This window comes from Semicossyphus pulcher, unplaced genomic scaffold (assembly GCF_022749685.1).
Source record: "Semicossyphus pulcher isolate SPU_LCO1_2020_fin unplaced genomic scaffold, fSemPul1.0.p SCAF_6, whole genome shotgun sequence".
NCBI lineage: Eukaryota > Metazoa > Chordata > Actinopteri > Labriformes > Labridae > Semicossyphus > Semicossyphus pulcher.
In genome coordinates, this window is record NW_027211737.1 from 3,994,195 (window position 1) to 4,013,874 (window position 19,680).

General features: G+C 41.2%; 1 protein-coding gene across 1 annotated transcript; it reads right to left on the reverse strand.

Annotated features, from left to right (window-relative positions):
- Positions 1-8,052: 8,052 nt before the first annotated feature.
- Positions 8,053-12,662, reverse strand: LOC138610302 (LIM domain transcription factor LMO4.1). The gene is made up of 5 exons (XM_069683039.1): positions 12,301-12,662; positions 11,329-11,560; positions 11,142-11,238; positions 10,636-10,794; positions 8,053-9,481 (listed from the first exon to the last, which is right to left on the reverse strand). The coding sequence occupies exons 2-5, from the start codon at positions 11,541-11,543 to the stop codon at positions 9,473-9,475; spliced, it is 480 nt and encodes a 159-aa protein (XP_069539140.1). The 5' UTR covers positions 11,544-11,560; positions 12,301-12,662; the 3' UTR covers positions 8,053-9,472.
- Between the last annotated feature and the right edge of the window lie 7,018 nt (positions 12,663-19,680).

Consider the following 19,680-nt stretch of genomic DNA (forward strand, 5'->3'; position numbering starts at 1 on the left):
TTGGTTTCATCAAACAACTTTCAAATGATTTCACTGTTACAGACAATTTTCCACTAGTGAAATAAAACCATGTGTTTTATCAATCTTTGGTGTAAGATGGTCATAAAACTTGCTGTCTGTTTTACATTATCAAAGATTTTTGGCCTGAGCTTCACTAGCAACCTGTTAGCTCATAATGCTATTCCAGCTAACATTGCAGCCTCTATCATTTGCAAAAAATGCACACAAACGGGCAACTTTGGCCAAAAGCTGCTTCTTTTTCTGCTCCATTGTTGGTTCGCTTCAAGTCAATCTCAGATCCCATCGGCTATAGTCTGAGACGATATAGCTTCTGGGGACAACGGTGAACATGACGGGCGTGTAGCCAGCAGTTAGCGATAAACGACTTCCGGTCAAGACTTCCTCTTCATTGTTTACAGAAAAAGAAACCGGTTTCTTCTTGCTGAAATAACGTCTTAATGCAGATTTGTAAAAAGTCAAAATGAAGCTTTGTCAGGTCTGTCCTTATAAGGAGAAGAAAACTACTTTTAAAATGCTGTTTTTTGAACAGAGATCGGATCCATCATTTCTGATGCTTTCGAGTAAGTTGGGAAATCTGAACGCTGAATGGCTTTCGTGACGCAGCGTCAGGGAATTTATCCCAAGTCGAATCTTAGCTCTAATATAGATTGTTAGCTGATAGCATGCAGATGTCTGTTATAGAGATTAATAAGAAGGTAAATTGTTGTCAGACGCCGATGGGAGTCGGGATGTCATTACGCCGTTTACACGGACTGTTTTTCCTGCTGATACGTGATTGGTCAATATTACTTTGACTTCAAGCGTAGTACTAACGGAAACCAGAACATTTGCCGTGCCTAAAATCCACGTCCCTGGTTACGGATTCTAAATTTCTATGTAGAATCTGTAAATAGAGGTTAGCTTAAAGCCCATTTCCCACCAGGAGCATGAGGGGATATAATCTTAAATAACTTAACTGGAAAATCATTGTATAAGTATTGACCCTGCAAGATAACCTCTGCAAGATTGTGTGCGACTTTATTGTCTTTGTAAGTGAGAAGGTGTGTGGGAAACATTTTTTGGCGACCAAAACTCTACCATAAGTTCTCTGATTGGTCCAAAAGGGTTTTAAGATGCACACTGGCTTGTAAAATTGAAATATTGGTCCAGAACACAGTCAGGCTGATAAATCTTCCTCCTGAAGATAATAGATGATTGTGAATTTTAAGCAAGTCTTGTTTTTAATGTCATCCCTCTTCCGTAGTGTTCACTTATCTTAATAAAGGTAAGGTGCTCTTTTGCATCCAGTTGACATTGTCATGCGTTTTCTTTATGAGGGATTGAGGGAACATCATTACAGCATCAACTCTGATTTAAACAATCACAAAACCGCAATATATAAAATACATTACAATAAAAATATGTTCTTTGGGTTCAAATTATTCCACTTGTTGACCACATTATACCGAAAAATAACTTTATTTATGAAGCTCTTTTTGGGGCAAAGTTACAAAGTGCCACACAAGTAAAAGCAATAAACCAAAAAATGAAAAAGTGCTTAAACTGCAATAATGAAATGAACAGATTATAAATCACAGAGCAAAGTAATAAAACGAAGACGTAATAAAATGACAATCAGAAAGATGATAGCAATCAATCACAAAGTGGAGACGAGCCTGTAAAAGTTTCTGACGTGGTTTACAGGAAGTGACTGAAGAAGTTCTGCAGCTTCTCTCACAGTGCTGCTGCCGCTGAGGACGACGTTTCCTCTGTAAACCAGGTTGTTGCAGGATTCCTTTTCTAATTCTAATAAAAACCATAAACATTTTCACAAGATAAACCCAAGCCGTCGTTCTTTGCAGTCTGGATTTGTGGCTGATGGAGTGTTTATTCTATCACACTTCAGGGAAACGGCAGTAAACTGGTGCCTCCCTCACTCTGGATCAGCCGTATGCTGCGCGAGTCTCTGCGGTGAGAAGCGCTCCCTCAGGCCTCTCCCACAGCCTGCTCAGGTCTGTACTGATACAACACCTGAGTGCTCACCTAACACAGCGCACGGCTGGGAACATCACCAGCATGATCACACAGTATGGAGGTCCAACCCTTTCAGTCTGATGTGATTAGAGATGGACAGACATGGCAGTGTGAGGGCAGATGAAGACGTATGATTCAATGCTTTTGATGGCTGATAAGTGGAGCAAAGTCTGTTTGTTTAACTCTTGTACTCTTACATAGAAATGATTGCAAATGCGTCATATCCCTATAAAGCTTTTCTGACCTAGTTATAGATTCAGTCACAGTTTATGTAGCGCAAGATATCACTTAAACGGCCTTCACCTCCTGCTAGTAACAGAACAACACGTGTTGAGTTTGAGCTAAGATAATTATCTTTTCCGGAGACTACCAGTGCAGCGCTGATCCGTTCACGAGTAACTCCAACATATAGACGGAGACTATTAGAAGTCGATGTAGCCAATGTGGAGGTGCTACCTGTGATTGACAAGTCGCTTCAAATGACATCACCATAACAAGATGGCAGCGCCATAGCGGGGGCTATTTTGGCATCACTTTCGTACAATGAGAGCAGATGGAGACGCGTTGTCCATCTATATATACAGTCATTGGTTCATTGGTTCATTGGTGGGTGAGACCTTTTTCCTTTCTCACCACTTGTCCCTTATGTTCATTTACATATATCACATTACTATGGACATTAATTTATGTAGCTATAATTTAACTTTGCTTTTGTAACTTTGCAGCACTTACTATCCCGGGTTTGTTTGTGCAAGCATTATGTTACAGGTCAAATCAAAGCACTTGAGTAAGTTAAAGCAAACACACAGTCATGGGTGAATTTCTGTCGCTTTTATTAAGTTGCAGGTTTACATATTAAATTGATTGTTTCCTTGTCCATACTTACCTCTGTTTGTTCCTTTGTTCAGGTCACCATGTGGTTCTGCTGATGGAAAGGGGGCCGGCCCAGCATTTCCTGGGTTTCTGGCCTGCTCCAAGTGTATTTTTTTTGTGTTCAATTTATGCATTCTGAGTCATGTTAAATACATTTCTTTCCAGATTAATTCACATTTAGTTGAGTAAATGAGTTAGTGTTAAATTAAGGATGAGTTTTCATTTCTAGGTTTAATTGTTTGGTTAAGAAGACCCCACATTGTCATGGTATAGGCTGATGACAGGTAGCGTCTCAGTTGTGCTCCCTATAAAGTCAGTCAAGTTTTACTCCTGCGGGGGACAGAGGTAAAGCCGTGCAGCGGTGTACACGTGCTTTTGTTTGAGTTGATTATGAGTTAATTTAAGTTTTTCTTTGCATTTGTTTTTTTTTAGGTTTGATGAGTTACACGTGTAATTGACTGCATACCACCTCCCTTGACACTTAAACTACTTTACAGGTCAGAGCTCAGGTGTTTAGAACAGCAGCGTTAAAGCTTTGTGACCTACACTGAATCATTATTTATGTAAATGAATATATTACTTGCCTCCCTCCTACTGCTGCTAATATATAAATGTGATCTAAAATGCTCATTAACTTTTCCAAAGACCAACACAGAAGCATGCCTCAATTCACTACTCTCCATCATAGGTGACACTGACTGATTGTAATGAAAAACCACAAACTGATGCATCATCCTAAACATATTTGGGACATTAGAGGTGGAAAAGGCTATGCATTTGTTGACTCTATCATATTTACCCGTCTCTCTGTGTCTCTATCTCTGCAACACACCATCCCTCAACCGTGTCCGACGGTGACAGCCGTGGGTAATGACAGTCGAACGCTCGCTTGCTCCTCATTTACCCGGAGCTGGCAGTGAAACAGTTCGCTCAGAACTCTTAAGTGCCTGTTAATTTAATATGCAAATAAGTCTCTTGTCAATCTGAATGCATTTTAATGAAAAGGCTCCTGCTTCTGGCGGGCGGGGGCTCCTGCAGGTTGACTGTGTGAGCAAGGGAGGAAGAAAAACGGACAAGGGCAGGGTGAAGAGAGCACAGGGGTTAGGTGTGGCTGAAGGATGGAGGTAAGACACTGAGGTACAGAGAATGGAGGCCCAGATGGCTCGTAATGAACATGCATGGCGGCTGGTTGCAGCCTGAACATGTGTAACACATGGAGGTGATGGCGCTGTCACCTCCGCTCTGGCCTCCTGTGATCGGTGTCAGCCAGTGTTCCCAGCAGATAGAGCTTCAAAACAGAATCCGGGGTTATGAAAGGGAGCAAACACAAGCATCTGCCTGCACAAACATGATAGAGAGAAACACACACACAATCCTCTCCCCACATCCTTCTGTTAATGACAGACCTTAGCACAACCTTTGCCTACATATGGGTGTGCTGGAAGTAAGGTGAGCGTGTGATTGGGAAGGTGGGGGGTGGATTGCAGGCGGTGTTAAGTCAAGCAGGAACCCTCAATGTTGCTAATTTATTTACAGATTTAATTAGATGGATAGAGCCCTCACAGATATAAGAAAGAGAGGAGAGATGTTGCCAGCGTTACAGCACTTTAATTATGGTAGCAGGCTCCTGATCCCTGCGCTCTGCTGTCTGGGGAGCCAGTTAATTAAAATCCTCATTATTTTACTTTTAATTAGTTCCCCCCTCTTTTGTTTCCTTTCACCATATGGCCGTGTTCCGTGGTCAAATTAACGTAATTGAGCTAATTAAGCCGATCACTTTAATTATTCAAAGCGTTCCGATTGGCCAGGAGAACTTTTCTCCCTCTCCCCTCCCCGACATTCCTGCATGAGGCTCGGAGTTGTAAAGTCGCTCTCTTTGTCATTATGCTCGTCTGCTCACATGCTGAAGGCGGTGAGTTATGGCTGCAACATGCCTCCCTTCCTACATGTTCCAGCAGTGTCTCATGTTTCACTCACATACAATGCGGGGTGTGCAGTGAGTCTCAGCCCGTTCAAAGACGATCCAGGAATCACTGGAACATTAGCACACTGTGGTTATAACAAATTAGCTGCATGTTGGTTGCTGTAGCTGCTCCTCAACAGTCATCTGGTGCTCAGGGATTGGAGCTCCCATAAATAGCTTCAGCAGCCCGAGCAGCTTTCAGAGGGATTGTCAGCACAGCTAAATGCCATCTTTCTACACACACTACCAGTACATTAACATGCTTAGGTTTTCAGAATGGTGACAACCAGATGGCGGTTTGCCGCAAACATACCTACGTTGAGCTAAATGCCTAAGGGTGGACAAGACCTGTCTATCAGCATTCATCTACAAACTCCACACACACTGAACCCACCGATACCTCTCACTATCAGCTCATCGGCCTGTTTCTCAGGACTGTGGAATCATTCATATCTGTCATCACTACAACACGCAGCTTAAACTGTCTCAGCTCAAAGTAATGATCTGTTTTATTATTTGTTATTCGATGATGTATTGGATGAGACAACGTACCGCTGACGGTTAGAGAAAGCATTTCCAGGGTTTTAACAAACATGTATGAACCTTTACGTGAAAATCCTCAAACAGGAAGTACTTTACATTTATTGTTTGTTTGGAATAAATAGAGAGCATGAGAAATGACGAGCATCATCACTAAAGCGAACAGAAAGTAAAATTTCTATATGATACAGAATCGAGTAATATTTTGATGGGCCTGTTCAACTTTAAAAGGGGTTGAGCATCAACTGGAGCAAACATCATGTATGAATTAAATTATTCTCCACAGCTAGTCGTGGTACTTGGAAATTCACAAAACTTTGCTACACATTACACATGGTGAACGATTTGACATTTGATTGATCTATCACATGAGTGTAGAAAAAGGCTCCGAGTGCCCACAACCAAATTCCTACAAATAAGCCCCCATAGTCTGTTGGATATCGACATCTCATACCTGTCGATAGAAAAGCTTCTTGGAGGTAAACCCTATAAAAAAGAGCCATTTGGATTTTTGTGGTCATTTTAGTGTATATATTTTTGGTCATACTTACACAAACTGCTCCCAGGCGGTCCATACAATCAACTTTAAACTTAGTCTGTATATTTAACAGACCTTAACCACAAATTTTATTTTATTTACGAGTTTTTCACCACACTTTGATGTTTTGCCATGAAACAGTGCACGATTTGTGACTCCATTTTATATGCTCAGATCTGCCCCAAACTTTACATATTTGTTACGAGCCACTGAAGACTTATATTTGCCGATGAAAAGACAAACAACCAAACTTAACTGATGAGCATTGTTGTACCAAAATAACAAAGTAACACATTTACCCACTTACAAAGGCTGATTATATGCTGTTTATTTTTGGGGGCTACGTTTTGAGATATCTGCGTCTAGACGCCAACAGATGTGCCTACATATTAAAATAAACATTTAGACATTAAAACAACTAAAAGCAAAGACAAAAAGTGTCCTGGTTTCTCTTGATGTTCCAGCAGCGTCACTGTCAACTTTTCAAATCCCATTTTGTTGTTTTTATATTATAGATAAACTGACCCTTCGATATACAAAGTAATATTTTCCTCTGTGTGTTGGGGCCAACAAACGTCAGTGTTTTTCAAAGGTTTCCTCTCAAATTTCCTCTCAAACCACCACCACCTCCTTAATGACAAATCGCGACCCAGATTTTTTAATCACCAATTTTTTGGACCTGAGATGGAATGAAACATCACAGTATGTCAACATCACAAAACACAACAGTATAATAGTCAAGCAAATAAGTGCAACATAAGTCCAACTACTGTCGGGCTCATCAAGTTTCAAGAATGTAAATGTAACTGTAGCTGGGATTACATCGGTGAAGGGAGTGTGATTAAACTACACTGCACGCGCGTCATAGGAAACATGTCCTTTAAAATAAAAGCGCAGCATACACTTTTTGCCACAATCTCTCTTTTTTCAAGCACACATCTGCAACAGCCCCACGACCCACTTTTGGGTCCCGACCCACCAGTTGAGAACCAGGGCGTTAGGCTAACTTAAAGACTACCAATAGTCTATAATTCCGACTTTATTCTCCTAAAATTATTACTTTATTCTTGAAATATTGCAACTTTTTCTTTATCGCGGCCCGAATACTCCGCCGGACATGTTGTGCCACCAAACCAGAAGAAAACAACAAGTAACAAAGGATTTGGAAGAGTTAGCTACAATGACTTTACTATTGACTGTGAAAAGGGCCAAGCGCTGAACGATTACTCATTCTGTTTTGTGTTATCGGGGCAGTGAACAATTTACAGAGTTTAATAATTACGTGGGAACACTACGTGTACAAAGGAACTAACCACGGTTCAGTTTTAATATGCTGCTATCGACGTGTCATATCGCCGTGTGTCAGGTTGCAAACCGCATAAACCGTTCCTTGCTAACGGTAATGTTAGAAGTGTCTTTTGTCTTTGAGTCACAGTCATTACTAAAGTGGGACATGAGCCTCTGTTCTCCTGCTGTTCACATCTGGTGACACAAAGCTAACTGGACGGTCACAGAGATGTGTAGGCTAGCCAAAGAGCTTCTGGCTGACGGACCAGCAGATCAGCATCAGAAGCGATCTGTGCTACAGGAAGGCAGCCATCTTGGATCTATATCACAGGAGTGTCTGGGTAAGAGGGAGGCTTTGCCGACCCTCTTCCTCTTCATCATGAGCATGTAAAAATATCCTGGCATCATCTTGTGTCTTCACACAGTGTGAGGTGGTGGAGCTCAGGCAATTACTCTCATCTGCATGTGTTAATATGATTAATTAGCAGGAATAAACACTTTCCTATGACACAGGCTACATGGTGAGCCACACACCTGCAGAAGCTCTGATAAAAGACAACGCCTCATGGCAAAGAGCCTTTTCATGAGACCTGCTAATTGGCATCTGAAAACGTTCCGGCTAATTAGGAAAAGGCAGATGAGGCTTGATTAGTTTGAATGCAAAGTGTAACTTGTGGTGCTGAGGGATTCGGGAATGTGCCGAGGTTTTATTTCTTCATCATCACGATACAAAGATAATTGTAATTGTGATCATTTGCATACGTTAATGAATTTGCGTGACGCTTCTTGATCAGACGTGGAATAAATAATTGATGCCGTATCAGCACCTACCATGACAAGTGGGACGTTTTGAAATAGCTAAGCGCATTAAGGTGCGAGTTTGATGGCTGACACGCTCCCAGGCAAGGTGTGAAAGTAGAACAGATCCTATCTTGTGCCTGCTGCACGCTGCGTACTTCACCACTAAGATTAACTCCCAACCTGTGATGGTGTGCTGAGACGCTAAGTTTTTACAAAGCGTTAAAAAGGCACCGAGTTAGAGAGAATTAGCAGCAGCTCAGCAAAATAATTTTCAGAAGCCGTGCAGAGAGTGGCGGAGAACAAAGAGCTGTGATGGGAAACAAATCAGGCTGTGTGGGAGCTTTAATTGGAACATGGTAAACAGTAAATACATCAGATTGTTTCAAATGCCCTGGATGTAGAGGGGGCCACTCCCCTTTAATTAGCCTGCTTTCAGATTAGGCTTTATTAGAGGCAGGCAGCCACCGAGCCAGTCAGCCACGGGATATGCCCCAAGTTCAGCCTCCCAGGAGCTCCGGCAGCACAGATACAGGGCTCATGTTTAATTGCTTCTGTAAATGGTCAGAGCTCAAGCCCCCTAATTCCATTCCTCTGGGTAATCAGGCATGTTTTCACCATACAGGGCTAAAGAGAGTGAGAGAGACAGTCACTTCCACCATGCTAGTAGGTACCATGCAATACAACTCCACTCTAATGCCGCTAAGGGGCTTCAAAATGACCTCGGCTCGGCTGTTACAGGAAAAACGTTTTAATAGGATTTTTGTTTTTAACTCCACATTTTTTCACACTGAACAGGCATCTGATAAAGAAGTAAAACTCTACAGAGCAAAAAACCTTCACTGGATTGTTTCTGTTCTTTGTGCAGGGCGTTATAAGCAACATTATGTTTTCCTTTTTGTAAAGTTTCTGGTGTACTTTAACAGATTTAAAGACACTTGTTCCTGACACCCATCAATTTTATATTCAATCCTCAGCGTGTAAGATCTCAGATTAACATTTACAAGAGAGAGATCGGGAGTTCATTAAAAGCACTGCTGCTCACATGGCACAAGCAAAGCTTGTCATTTTACAGCAGTCCATCAAACGTTCACTCAAGCGTCTTTGTTCCCTCTTCCAGTTGGCGCAGGCTTTCATCGTCATTGTCTTCCTCCAGCTTTGTCTCAGTCCTGAAGGAGCCTTTTGCCAGAACTGAAAGTCTTTGCATGATGCACAGACCACTTTAACAGAACACAACATAAATGTGACTTTATACGCGGTATATGGAATCTCTGATAAGGTGACGGACGTGATATCTCAGTTAATAAACTTCATCCTCTTTGGGAAGGAGAGGCAGGTTGATGATGAAAATCCACAACAACGGCAACAGGAGCAGGAGAGGGAAAAGTGCACCGAAGAGAAGTGAAGCTCGGGAGGGAAGGAAGCCGGACTCCTGCTGCTCAGCACACCTGCACACAGGTAGAGAGAAAGGAATAGAGTTAGGACCACTGTTAGAAAATAGCCAAATGTTTGCTTCCCATTCTATTTTTATATCATCTTTATTTTAGATTTTAGTCACACCGGAATACTGTCAACAAATAGACTGAACTCTTATGTTTAATAATTAACTAAATAAAAGCCTTTGTAAGATTAGTAATGCACTAGTGTTAAAGAGCACTCTGCTACCAAACCTTTATGAAAGAACACTTTCAAGATTTTACAGTTTAACTCTTAAAAAATGTATTCTTTCAGTTTTTCAGCGGTAGCAGTGTTCAGATTTCTGTTTAGTAAAAGTAAGATGTTTTCTATACTGTTTTTATTTACTTAAGCTTAAACATTTAATGGTCATTACTTCCTCTATGCTTTTGTCTTCTATTTCTCATGTTATTCACTTTGTTTAATTGTATTTATATTTTGCAACACTTTGTGCTAACAGTGTTAGAAAAGTGCCATAAAAATAAAGACGCATTCATAATAATGTTAACATGCACTTTTAAAAAAGGAACAGTGCTCCTCATGCAGCAGCATGCTCGGCAGTTTTATGTTATTATGTATTACAATAAAAGATGTAAGGCTTGGACCGCTGAGATTGGATTATCAGTACTGATGCATAAACGAGTGAGCTGTATTGTTTTGCAGCTTGTCAAGGTTGAGCGTGTTTTTATTTTTCAATTGAATTTTGATGCTTTTGTTTGTATAAACTCTAAATTTGTAAAGTAAAATGAGACTCAGCTGTTCGACAAATGTAGTGAAGTTATACAGTATTTCCCTCTGAAATTTTGTGGTGTAGAAGTGTGAAGTACGAAGCACTTACATTCTAACACTGCTGTTCATACAGTATGTACATTATCTCTTTTATTCTTGAGCGTTTGTCATAGACACTTTTACTGTCAATATTATCGGCTGTAATTTCGAATATAGCTCTGGTTCTTAAAAAATGTATACCCACTTTGCATTTTTGTCACCTTAATGAAACAGCCTGCATATGGCAGCAGTTTTACAAAGGGACAAAAATCTACATATTATATTATTCACATAAGACTATGGTGATATTCATGTAAGGAGAACTTATGCTAAATACAGATGTTTTCTGTAGCGTCACATCAGAAACCCTTTTATTCACCTTCTGGTCCGTCAGCACAGAGTTGCTCTGAAGTGGAGGCAGGTGGCTGCTGAGCAAGGCAGCGCCGGGTCTGTCGTGCTCGCAGAAGATAGTACCGTTGATGTAATGGAAGCGATCGCCGGGCATTAGTCTGTTTCTACAGGTGGCACAGCTGAAACACTGCAGAGGAGAGGGAAACAAACACAAAGGGTCAGACAGGGATCAGATTCAGGCAACTAGGCACTTTCAGCTATTTTTGGCACAAATTTAGCGAGCAAAGTCACCTAATGCATGAAATTAAAAGAGGATGGATAAATATGCACTACAATATAAAAAAAAAACAACCTTAAACCTCAAACAACATTGAAAAATGAGGCAAAAAAAGATGGAGGGCACATTTCCTTTCCCCCCTGACACTGAGGGGACACATATTCCAATCTCACTGTCTCTCTCCACCAAATCCCAGATGTTCCTGTCAAACAAGCAGCAGGAGACAATGTGTGCTGATGTGAGATCTGGGGATTTACCTTGAGGTGGTAAACATTTCCCTGTGCCCTCATCACCATTTCGTTGGCTGGGATCGACTGGCCGCAGGCGCTGCACGCCCCGCTGTGCCCGAACAGTCTGCAAACACAAAAACACAGATTGCTCAGTGTGTACGGCCTCCAGAATCTGAAACCAGCAGCTTCCTCTCCGCCTCTTCCTTCCTCTCACCTGATGTAGTCGCTCCGACACAGAATCATGCCCCCTTTGCTGTAGCAGGTGGTGCCAATGTCCCCCAGCTGGGCCTGGCAGCAAGAGCACTTGAGGCAGCGAGTGTGCCAGTAGCGTTCCATGGAGAAGAGCAGGAAGCGGTCGGCAATCTTACCCCCGCATCCTGCACACGACCTGGGGGTCGGTGGTATGCCTGATGCCTGGCTGTTCACCATGATGCCCTCAGAGGCTCCTGGACACACAGAATACAGGTTTGATATATGAGACAGGTGTAATGGCAGGACCATACTGTGTTCACTGCCATCTTTTTAAGGTAACATATTTAATACTCATACGCTGAATCCTTTCATTTGTAAAATGTCTGTAATAATTAAAAAATAATAATATTTCTGTTTCCATTTGTGGATATTTACTTTGCAATAATTAAAAGTAGGATTACACACACAACAACCATTTCCTCTTGTTTAGACAAACCTACACAGGGATTCAGCATGACTGCAACTGAGTGATAAGATAGTTTCTTTGAAAGCTGTAACAGGTTGACCTAAACACCGACGTACTGATTAATGAAGAATAATGCACATATTGTTTACCCCTTGTACACAGTCGGCAGCACGTGAAATGTAAATGTTTATATATTGAAATCTTTAGCTCTATAAGTAGTATATTAAAACTAATCTAATAGTGATGATAGACCAGGATACATAGATTAAGCATTAGAGGGGTGATTTGATTCCAGCAGTGTATTTTGATTTAAATACTTTTGGAGGAGTGCCAGTAACGCTAATGAGACTAAATGCAAAACATTTAGCTTCACAACAGTATTATTTTCTGCATTCAACATGTATAAGCAAACATAATGACGTTATCTGATTTTTTTTTTGGTGACATGCTCTTTGAAATCAGGAGAAACTGGTTTAAATTCTGAAACGCGCGCGCGGATAGAAAAACAGGAAAAAGAAGAGACGTTACCTTCACGAGCCAAAGGTTTTGCCTTCTGCGTTGAAGTTTGGAAAGGTGAAAGAAATATTCACAAGCCGCTCGACACGATCAGAGTTGTAAACCCGCACTTAGACTTGACATGTTCAGGTCTCCATAGCTTTCCAGAACGAGGCGAAGCAACACTACATTAACCCGGGACAGGACGGCACGGTGACGGGAACAGTTGAGCAAACTCTCCCCGACTGACATCCAGCTCTCCGCGCATAAATAACTACATGTACCCCTGAGGAGGAGACATGACGCAGCTCCTCTTCCTCTGCTCTACTCTCTTATCACAGCTGTCTGTCTATTAACTTGCCTTCATCTGTTCCTATGGCTTTTGTCAGCGACACTATTCATCAAATTGCGCAAGGGGCTATTTAAATTACCGAAGGGGGGGACGCAGCAAATGAAGTGCGCAGCAGCCAATAGGAGAGCAGGGGGCGTGTCCGCAGTCAAGATGATTTATGAGTTTATATTGGCTCGTTAATATGCACGTTCACATCCCTTCAGCTCCCCATTGGCTCACACTGAACGAGTGTGCGCTGTAAACATTAAAAACAAATTAATGTAGCATTTGATAGCTTACATCCTAATAGAAATGAATCAAAACAGAACATATATTAAAAAAAATACATGTAAAATGAAATGTTAAAAATGATAAATAATAGAAAGAATGAACAAAAAGAATGAAAATAAAGGAGAGTGGAAAAAATATGGGAAATATAAAGCTATATCAATAAACATGCAAATAAAACAAATTAATATTGATGTATATCCCATCTCATCTATGAGGTGATGCCGACATGTATTTTATATATTTTTGGTACATTTTTCCATCAAGTTCGTTTATTTTGGCAGCTACTCCAAAAAATAGCTTAAACCAATATTTTTTATTATATTTTAACCTTTCTTTATAAATCAAAGATAAATATTGTATTCCCTACTATTGATCAAACAATTAGCTTACTTATCCATCTACAAAGTTCCTATATCATAATAACTAAGATTTGGGACTAAATGGACAATTTTATTTCATTAAAATCTGTGCAGTTTGGACCTGAGACGGAACGAAACATCACAGTACGTCAACATCATGAAACACAATGACAAGCATGGTGGCAGTGCATAAGAAGAACATATTCCCTCTACAATTTATTCAAGCCATTTTTCAACAGAAATAAACTAAAAAAATGCAAAATAAACTCCTGTAGGGCTCATCAAGTTACAAGAATGTAACTGTAGCTGGGATTACCCAGTCAATACATGGAGTGTGAATAAACTGCACTGCACGATACCTATGCTCTTCAAAATAAAAGCGCAGCATAGACTTCTGGCTACATCCACGACCCACTGAAAACAGCTCCGCAACCCACTTTTGGGTCCCGACCCACCAGTTGGGAACCAGAGCACTAAAACACACTATCAGACATGTCCTTTGCTAACAAATTCCTATATCTTTAGAATATATCTGAAACATTGTCTGCAAAAAAATATAGAATTGTAACTTTTACACAAAAGCCACTTTTCAGAGGAAGCAATGAAAAGTGACTTCAACATGCAACTTCCTAATTTTTTATGTGTAACAGCATTCAAGTTGACCAAATCCCTGGGAATAAACAACTTGATGACAATCTTCTTAGCAAGATTTACACTTCTAGTCCTACAATAATTGTAATGACTGGTGTTTGCTACAGATCTCCTCAAGTCTGGAATGCATGAGAGACTGCCACGCTAAGTTCATTTTCAATGTCCAGCTTTGAACTGTGTTTAGTCTTGATTGTGGAAACTGCAAAAAAAAAAACCTTCCTCACACAGGTAGGATGTGGCCAGGGCTCCCCTGCCTAGCAGTGGGTACTCCTTCTCCACTCCAATCCAAAATGCAGTCCATGTCTTGGACTTAGACTGCAGCCTCATTGTTGAGTCAGAAGTGACATCAATGAACTGTCAAAACGGAGATATAACTTGTCATATTATCTTGTCTTTGTTTTAGTAGTGTTGAAGTTCGGTATAGATTTATTATGTTTACCTGGCAGACCTTTCCCAAAACTGGCCTTACAAGCATTTCAGAACTGTGTGCATTGTTTTTATTTTGCCTTTCCAAGCCCCAGTTTAAGAATCACATAGGCCTAAAAGGAGTGGTGTGTGTGTGTGTGTGTGTGTGTGTGTGTTTGTGTGTGTGTGTGTGAATGTAAATGTCAGAATCTCTTCATGCATCCATCCATCCATTGTATTTCTCATGGTGTAATTGAAATTGAAGTCAATCACGGCCAAATAAAGCAGTAATGCAACAATTGTACACGCTAATAGATTCAGTATGTGCGACATAATAGGGACACATTTGATCCTTTTTTGTATCTGCTCCACACGTGTCGCAGAAACAGTAAAGCTGTACAGGTGAACTTGCTGAGATACGGATTCATTGTTGATCAAGGACGCCTCAGCAGGTCAGGTCAGGTCTCTGAAGGCTCGAGGTGTTCACTGTAGCAACACGGTACATTACTTTCAGTACATCATTCTGCAGATCTGCTGCACTTACAGTTGTGTTCCATTAGAGGGCAGCATCCTGCAATGTTGCATGCAGCAGACATTAAAGGGTTTTATCTGTACCTCCTGATATATGAGGTTAGACTTAGCTGCTGTTAGAACTAAAGGTCACATTTCATAATCATTATTACTAATTTCTGTGGTTTGATATGCTTGACTATTATACACTCTGGACAGGGAACAATATATTAAGGGTTAGCAATCAATCACAAGTTTAATTTAGTGTTGCAGTTTCTCAACAACAATTGACAAACTCCCCTTACAGGAAAATGTGTTGTTGTTTTTTGCTTTGTATACAAACTACACAAAGTATAAAAGTGTAATTCAGATCATATAATAGCATAACAAGACTACATTTTTAGAAATGTCAATTATACAATTGTTACGTGCCTGTATTTTGTTTTGTTGGTGTTCTCTCTCTTTCTCCTGTGTGCTCCGCAGGTGCTGCTCTCCCCTTGTTGCAGCAGTTAATTTAGCTCACCTGTGCCAATTTTCCAATCAAGGCAGGAATATTGGTATAAAGAGCAGCAGGGAGGAGGCAGCCAGGGCCAGTGGGCCATTCGGCTGCGTGTGTGTCAGACTCCGATTGCACTAGTGCTTACTCCTTTTGTGGTAGGAGGGTGTTCTTCTTTGAGGACTTTGTGTTTCTTTCTCTCTCTTGTTTTTTTTAAAGATAATTTTTTTGGCTTTTGCCTTTATTCTATAGGACAGCTGACACAGGAAATGTGGGGAGTAGAGAGTGGGGGATGACATGCACCAAATGATCACAGACCGGGAGTCGAACCTGCGATCAGTCAGTCTAAATTGAGCTTTAAATTACATTTTAATGGCTGTTTGTGGTGTAATCTCTCTCTTTCTCACTTCCTGCACGTCAGGCATCTTTAGGCACAATAATATGACATTTGTAAAATAGAGAAAAGAGAAAAATGTTACAATGTCCCCTCATTGTGGTCGTAACAGTAGACACAATGGTTGCAGTAGTTTTACTCCTTTGAATGAGTGCTGACGTCACAGTGTTTACTTGACTGTGAGCCGTCAGTCTAAACAGGATCCTTTGGGGAAATGTTGACTTCCATCCATAAAAATGTGAGCTGTGACACAAAAGAGGATGAGTCATGTTCCACACATTTGTTTACAGCCAATAACAATTTATTCAGACATTATGTGGAAAAGGAGCCTCTTCCACACATCCTTGTTCAGAGAGCATGGCAGGGTGGGGGTTCGGGGGATTTCCTCTGCCATGGCCAACTTCCACCGCTCTCTGAGGCCTTGTTGATTTCCGACATATTTCCTGTTCCTCTGTCAAGGCCATGCTGAAAGTCACAGCTCTCCGTGAGGCTGGACGACACCTGTAACTTCCAGTCTGGGTTCCTGGCCAATACAAACCGCTGTGGAGCATCACAGCACCGCAGGCTGCCAGCACTATCAGCCCCCTCACCGTGATGTGGAGACATCCTTCCATCTGAGGCTCTATTTTCTCTCTCTTGAGGGGAAGCACCTCAGTGTCAGATGAGTTCTGTGGTATTACTTTGGAAATGAGTCATGCTTTATATCTCCACCAGGTTGTCATGGAGTGAAAAACACCCTTACACTTTCATTTAGCAGACGCTTTTTGACCAAGTGATGTACATTTGAGAATTAATACAACACAAGCAACAATCAAGACATCAGGGAACGAAGTCAGTAAGAGCAAACAAACAGCTTCAAGCTTCAATCTTCCTGATGTTGTAAAGGGCAAATTGACACCTGAACCTTAAACCTATTATCGATCTTTGAATGTAATTTTAAATTTACCAACACATTTTTTTCTGTTTTAATGCACAATCTAACAAAACCTGAAATTGCCTTTATCCTAATATCTTGGTATATATATTTTTTTCTGCATACAGTTTTAAGACCTTCCTATAAAGTTAGGGAAAATGAACTGTCCACTTAACTCATTTTATTTCTTGAGTATTTCAGGGAGTATTTTTTTCTCATTGCTCTCCAGGTCCGGGAAAAATCTAAATCATGTCTTTTGGTGAGGTAAATTACATGCATGCAAGTCAACAGTATCAGCAACTCTTTATAAAGTTCTTTCATCCCTGTTCTGACAGACTGAGCTCAGCCTTTAATGAATATGGAGACACACTGTTTTTTTTCTTATATCTGCAGGGCTGTGATTCTCAAAGTTCACTCCAATGCCGGCATGACTGTTAAACAAATGACAGCCAAACGTTGTCATGGGACACCAGCTGTCGTGTACAACAACTCTGCTGGAGGGATCATTTCCCTGAATTTACACCAACCAAACAGCCCAAGAAGACAAACATCGTCATCAAAGGTAATGTTGAACAGTCTGAGTGGAATGGGAACCAGTGGCGCCATCAGTGACGACAGCAGATGGTGAAGAAGTCTCCATGGTGAGGTGGTATGCCCTGTGTTGTTTCTGGTTTCTGTCAGCGGGTCGGATGGTGAAAGAAGTCAGTGTGCCCGAAGGAAAATGCAGAGAGGGATGCTCATGTTTGACTTACTGTCAGTTGTTTTTAAGAAAGATAATCACAATAAGGAAATGTGCTAACATACCACCAAATCTAAAGTCAAAGCCAAAGTAAGAATACAAATAATGAATAGTAATCAAAACACTGGCTGTGTAAGTGATGGCAATGACAGAAGACTAGACAGACAGAATGACCATATTTTTAAATACTACAAAAAATTCGGAGACACTTTGTTTGGTCACTCCTGGTGTTAAAAAATGAGAACACAGAAATACCAAAAAGCTGCAGTTCCTCTCTTGTCCACTTGAGGCTGTCTCCAGCAGTGAGTCAGTCCCCATAGAGCCCCATGTTAAACTTTACAGCAGAAATAAACATGTTTACAGCCTGGTACAAAAAACAGTTTGGGTCTCTATAGCTCATTTCTCTCTCCATGACAACTGTACGGGGAGAATCTTTATACAACTCACCTGTTTACATCATATTAAGGCTTAAAGTGATGCATCATTAGGGGCGTGGCCTCTTTGAGTGACAGGTGGGAGCTGCTAGCTGTCTGCTAGGTGTCCCCTCAGCTAATTCAGTCACTGAACGTAACCCCTGGGCCGTGTTTGTGCTATTGGAGCCTTTTGGAGATTTGTTCATGTAAATATCAGACAAATAATCTGTCTATGTGCTTTATTGTACCAACAGACCGTCCAACAAGTCTGACACACTGTTTTTACACTCAGTCACATTATACTATTACTGTTATTTTATTTATGTTAGCAGCTCTCTGTGTCTGTGCTCACCGCTCATTGTTCAGTGTTTGTCATACATTAATGTATTTGTTGCGGGGGGGGGGTCAGAAAGGATTGTTGTCGGCCTTTCCCTGCAGAGATGATGTCAGGCCGTAGTTATGAGAGGACCGTTTTTTTTTTTGTAAGCCGGCTAGTTTTGTTCGACTGACGTTCCACAAACTCTAATTAAAAAACCTCTCCAGCCAGCTACCACCACAAATAGAATGTCATGCTTTGTTAAATATTGTCGTTAACTAGATTATTAGCAGGTTAATTAATTAGCCTCTGACGTCGACTGTAAAACTTTGACTCTCTCCTCTCAAACTCCACCCTCTTGTCCAAATATGGTCACTTCTGGTTCGATTAAACCAAGAAGGATGCGGCCAAACTCAGGTGATGTTTGTGTTCAACTGTTTAATTTTCACCATAGTCAATAGTCACATTCCTTTAGGTTTTAGTTTTGGTTCCTGTACTTATTATTATTAAGTCTCTTTAGTTTCTAAATGTTCCACTTTTGTTCACTAGCTGAATTGAATACATTTAAGACAATCTGTTTGTAGTACTCACCAAGCAGTTCAGATTTTGCCTAAAGATGAGGCACTACCCCCCACACTGAATCTCTGTCCAGTTGTTAGGAGAGGCTGATTAGCTGGTGGAGATGGAGCCCTCACCAGTTGTTCTGACTGGGGCAGTCAGCAGGTCAGAGTGTTCCTCACTCCTCTCAGAGGAAGGCAGAGGCCAGGGTGAGGAATTTAGTGGTTCAGCGTAATGTTTGTGCTCCAGAGCCAGCCGGGGCATTGTGTAAGTCCAGGAGGCAACATGAACGCAGAGCTCTGGTTTAAAATGTGCACTGAGGAGCTCTGTGTCCAGAGTCAGGCACTAATGACGCAGGGTGAAGGGTTTTACTGTCACTACAAAGATCTGAAAAAAATGGAGGGTTAATGAGTGGACCAGCAGGAATTATTCAGTGTGAAATAAAACATTTTCATCTGAGCATTCAACATACAAAAACCGGCCTTTTTTTGTTTTGAAGTATATTCCTCTTTGTTGTTCAGCAGGTAGTTAACTAAAGCTGCTTTCCTACTGGTCAAAAAACCTGCTAGCATCCGCTAACACCCAGCTTTTTTGCTTGATGGGAAAGGTTACAATCGGAATTCAGACCCGGGTAATTATTGCCTCGGCTCTGATCGGCATTGATGGGAACACAAAACCCGTGTCAACACGCTAATCTCCGCCCCCTTTCCGGCGGGATGCTATGCTCCGTTGGTAACTTCCGCGACTCCTTGTCATCTCAGCTACAAATTCTGCCCGTCTCCATCCAAGCAGTGCTCGAACATCGTTCCAAATTTGTTGCACCGAGATTGATACACAGACTGAATGAGTAATAGATACAATAAAGACCTAACCAACGTAACATCTTCACTGTTTACTAACCCTGTTTCGGGCGTGTTTGTAACGTCAGACGGTCACGCAGCAGATAAGGGACCAAAAGGATACTCCACTGGCAATGGGAAAAGAGACAATCGGCATCTTTAAACCTGTCAACCCACTAAATTTAGGTGGGAAAGTGG

What these genes read in the sequence shown, in the direction of transcription:
- LOC138610302 (XM_069683039.1), bottom strand. Translation starts at nt 11,543, where the DNA reads ATGGTGAACAGCCAGGCATCAGGCATACCACCGACCCCCAGGTCGTGT. An exon ending in TGTCGGAGCGACTACATCAG is followed by an intron (nt 11,239 to 11,328) that starts GTGAGAGGAAGG and finishes TTGTGTTTGCAG; the next exon opens with ACTGTTCGGGCACAGCGGGG. An exon ending in GAAATGTTTACCACCTCAAG is followed by an intron (nt 10,795 to 11,141) that starts GTAAATCCCCAG and finishes TCTCCTCTGCAG; the next exon opens with TGTTTCAGCTGTGCCACCTG.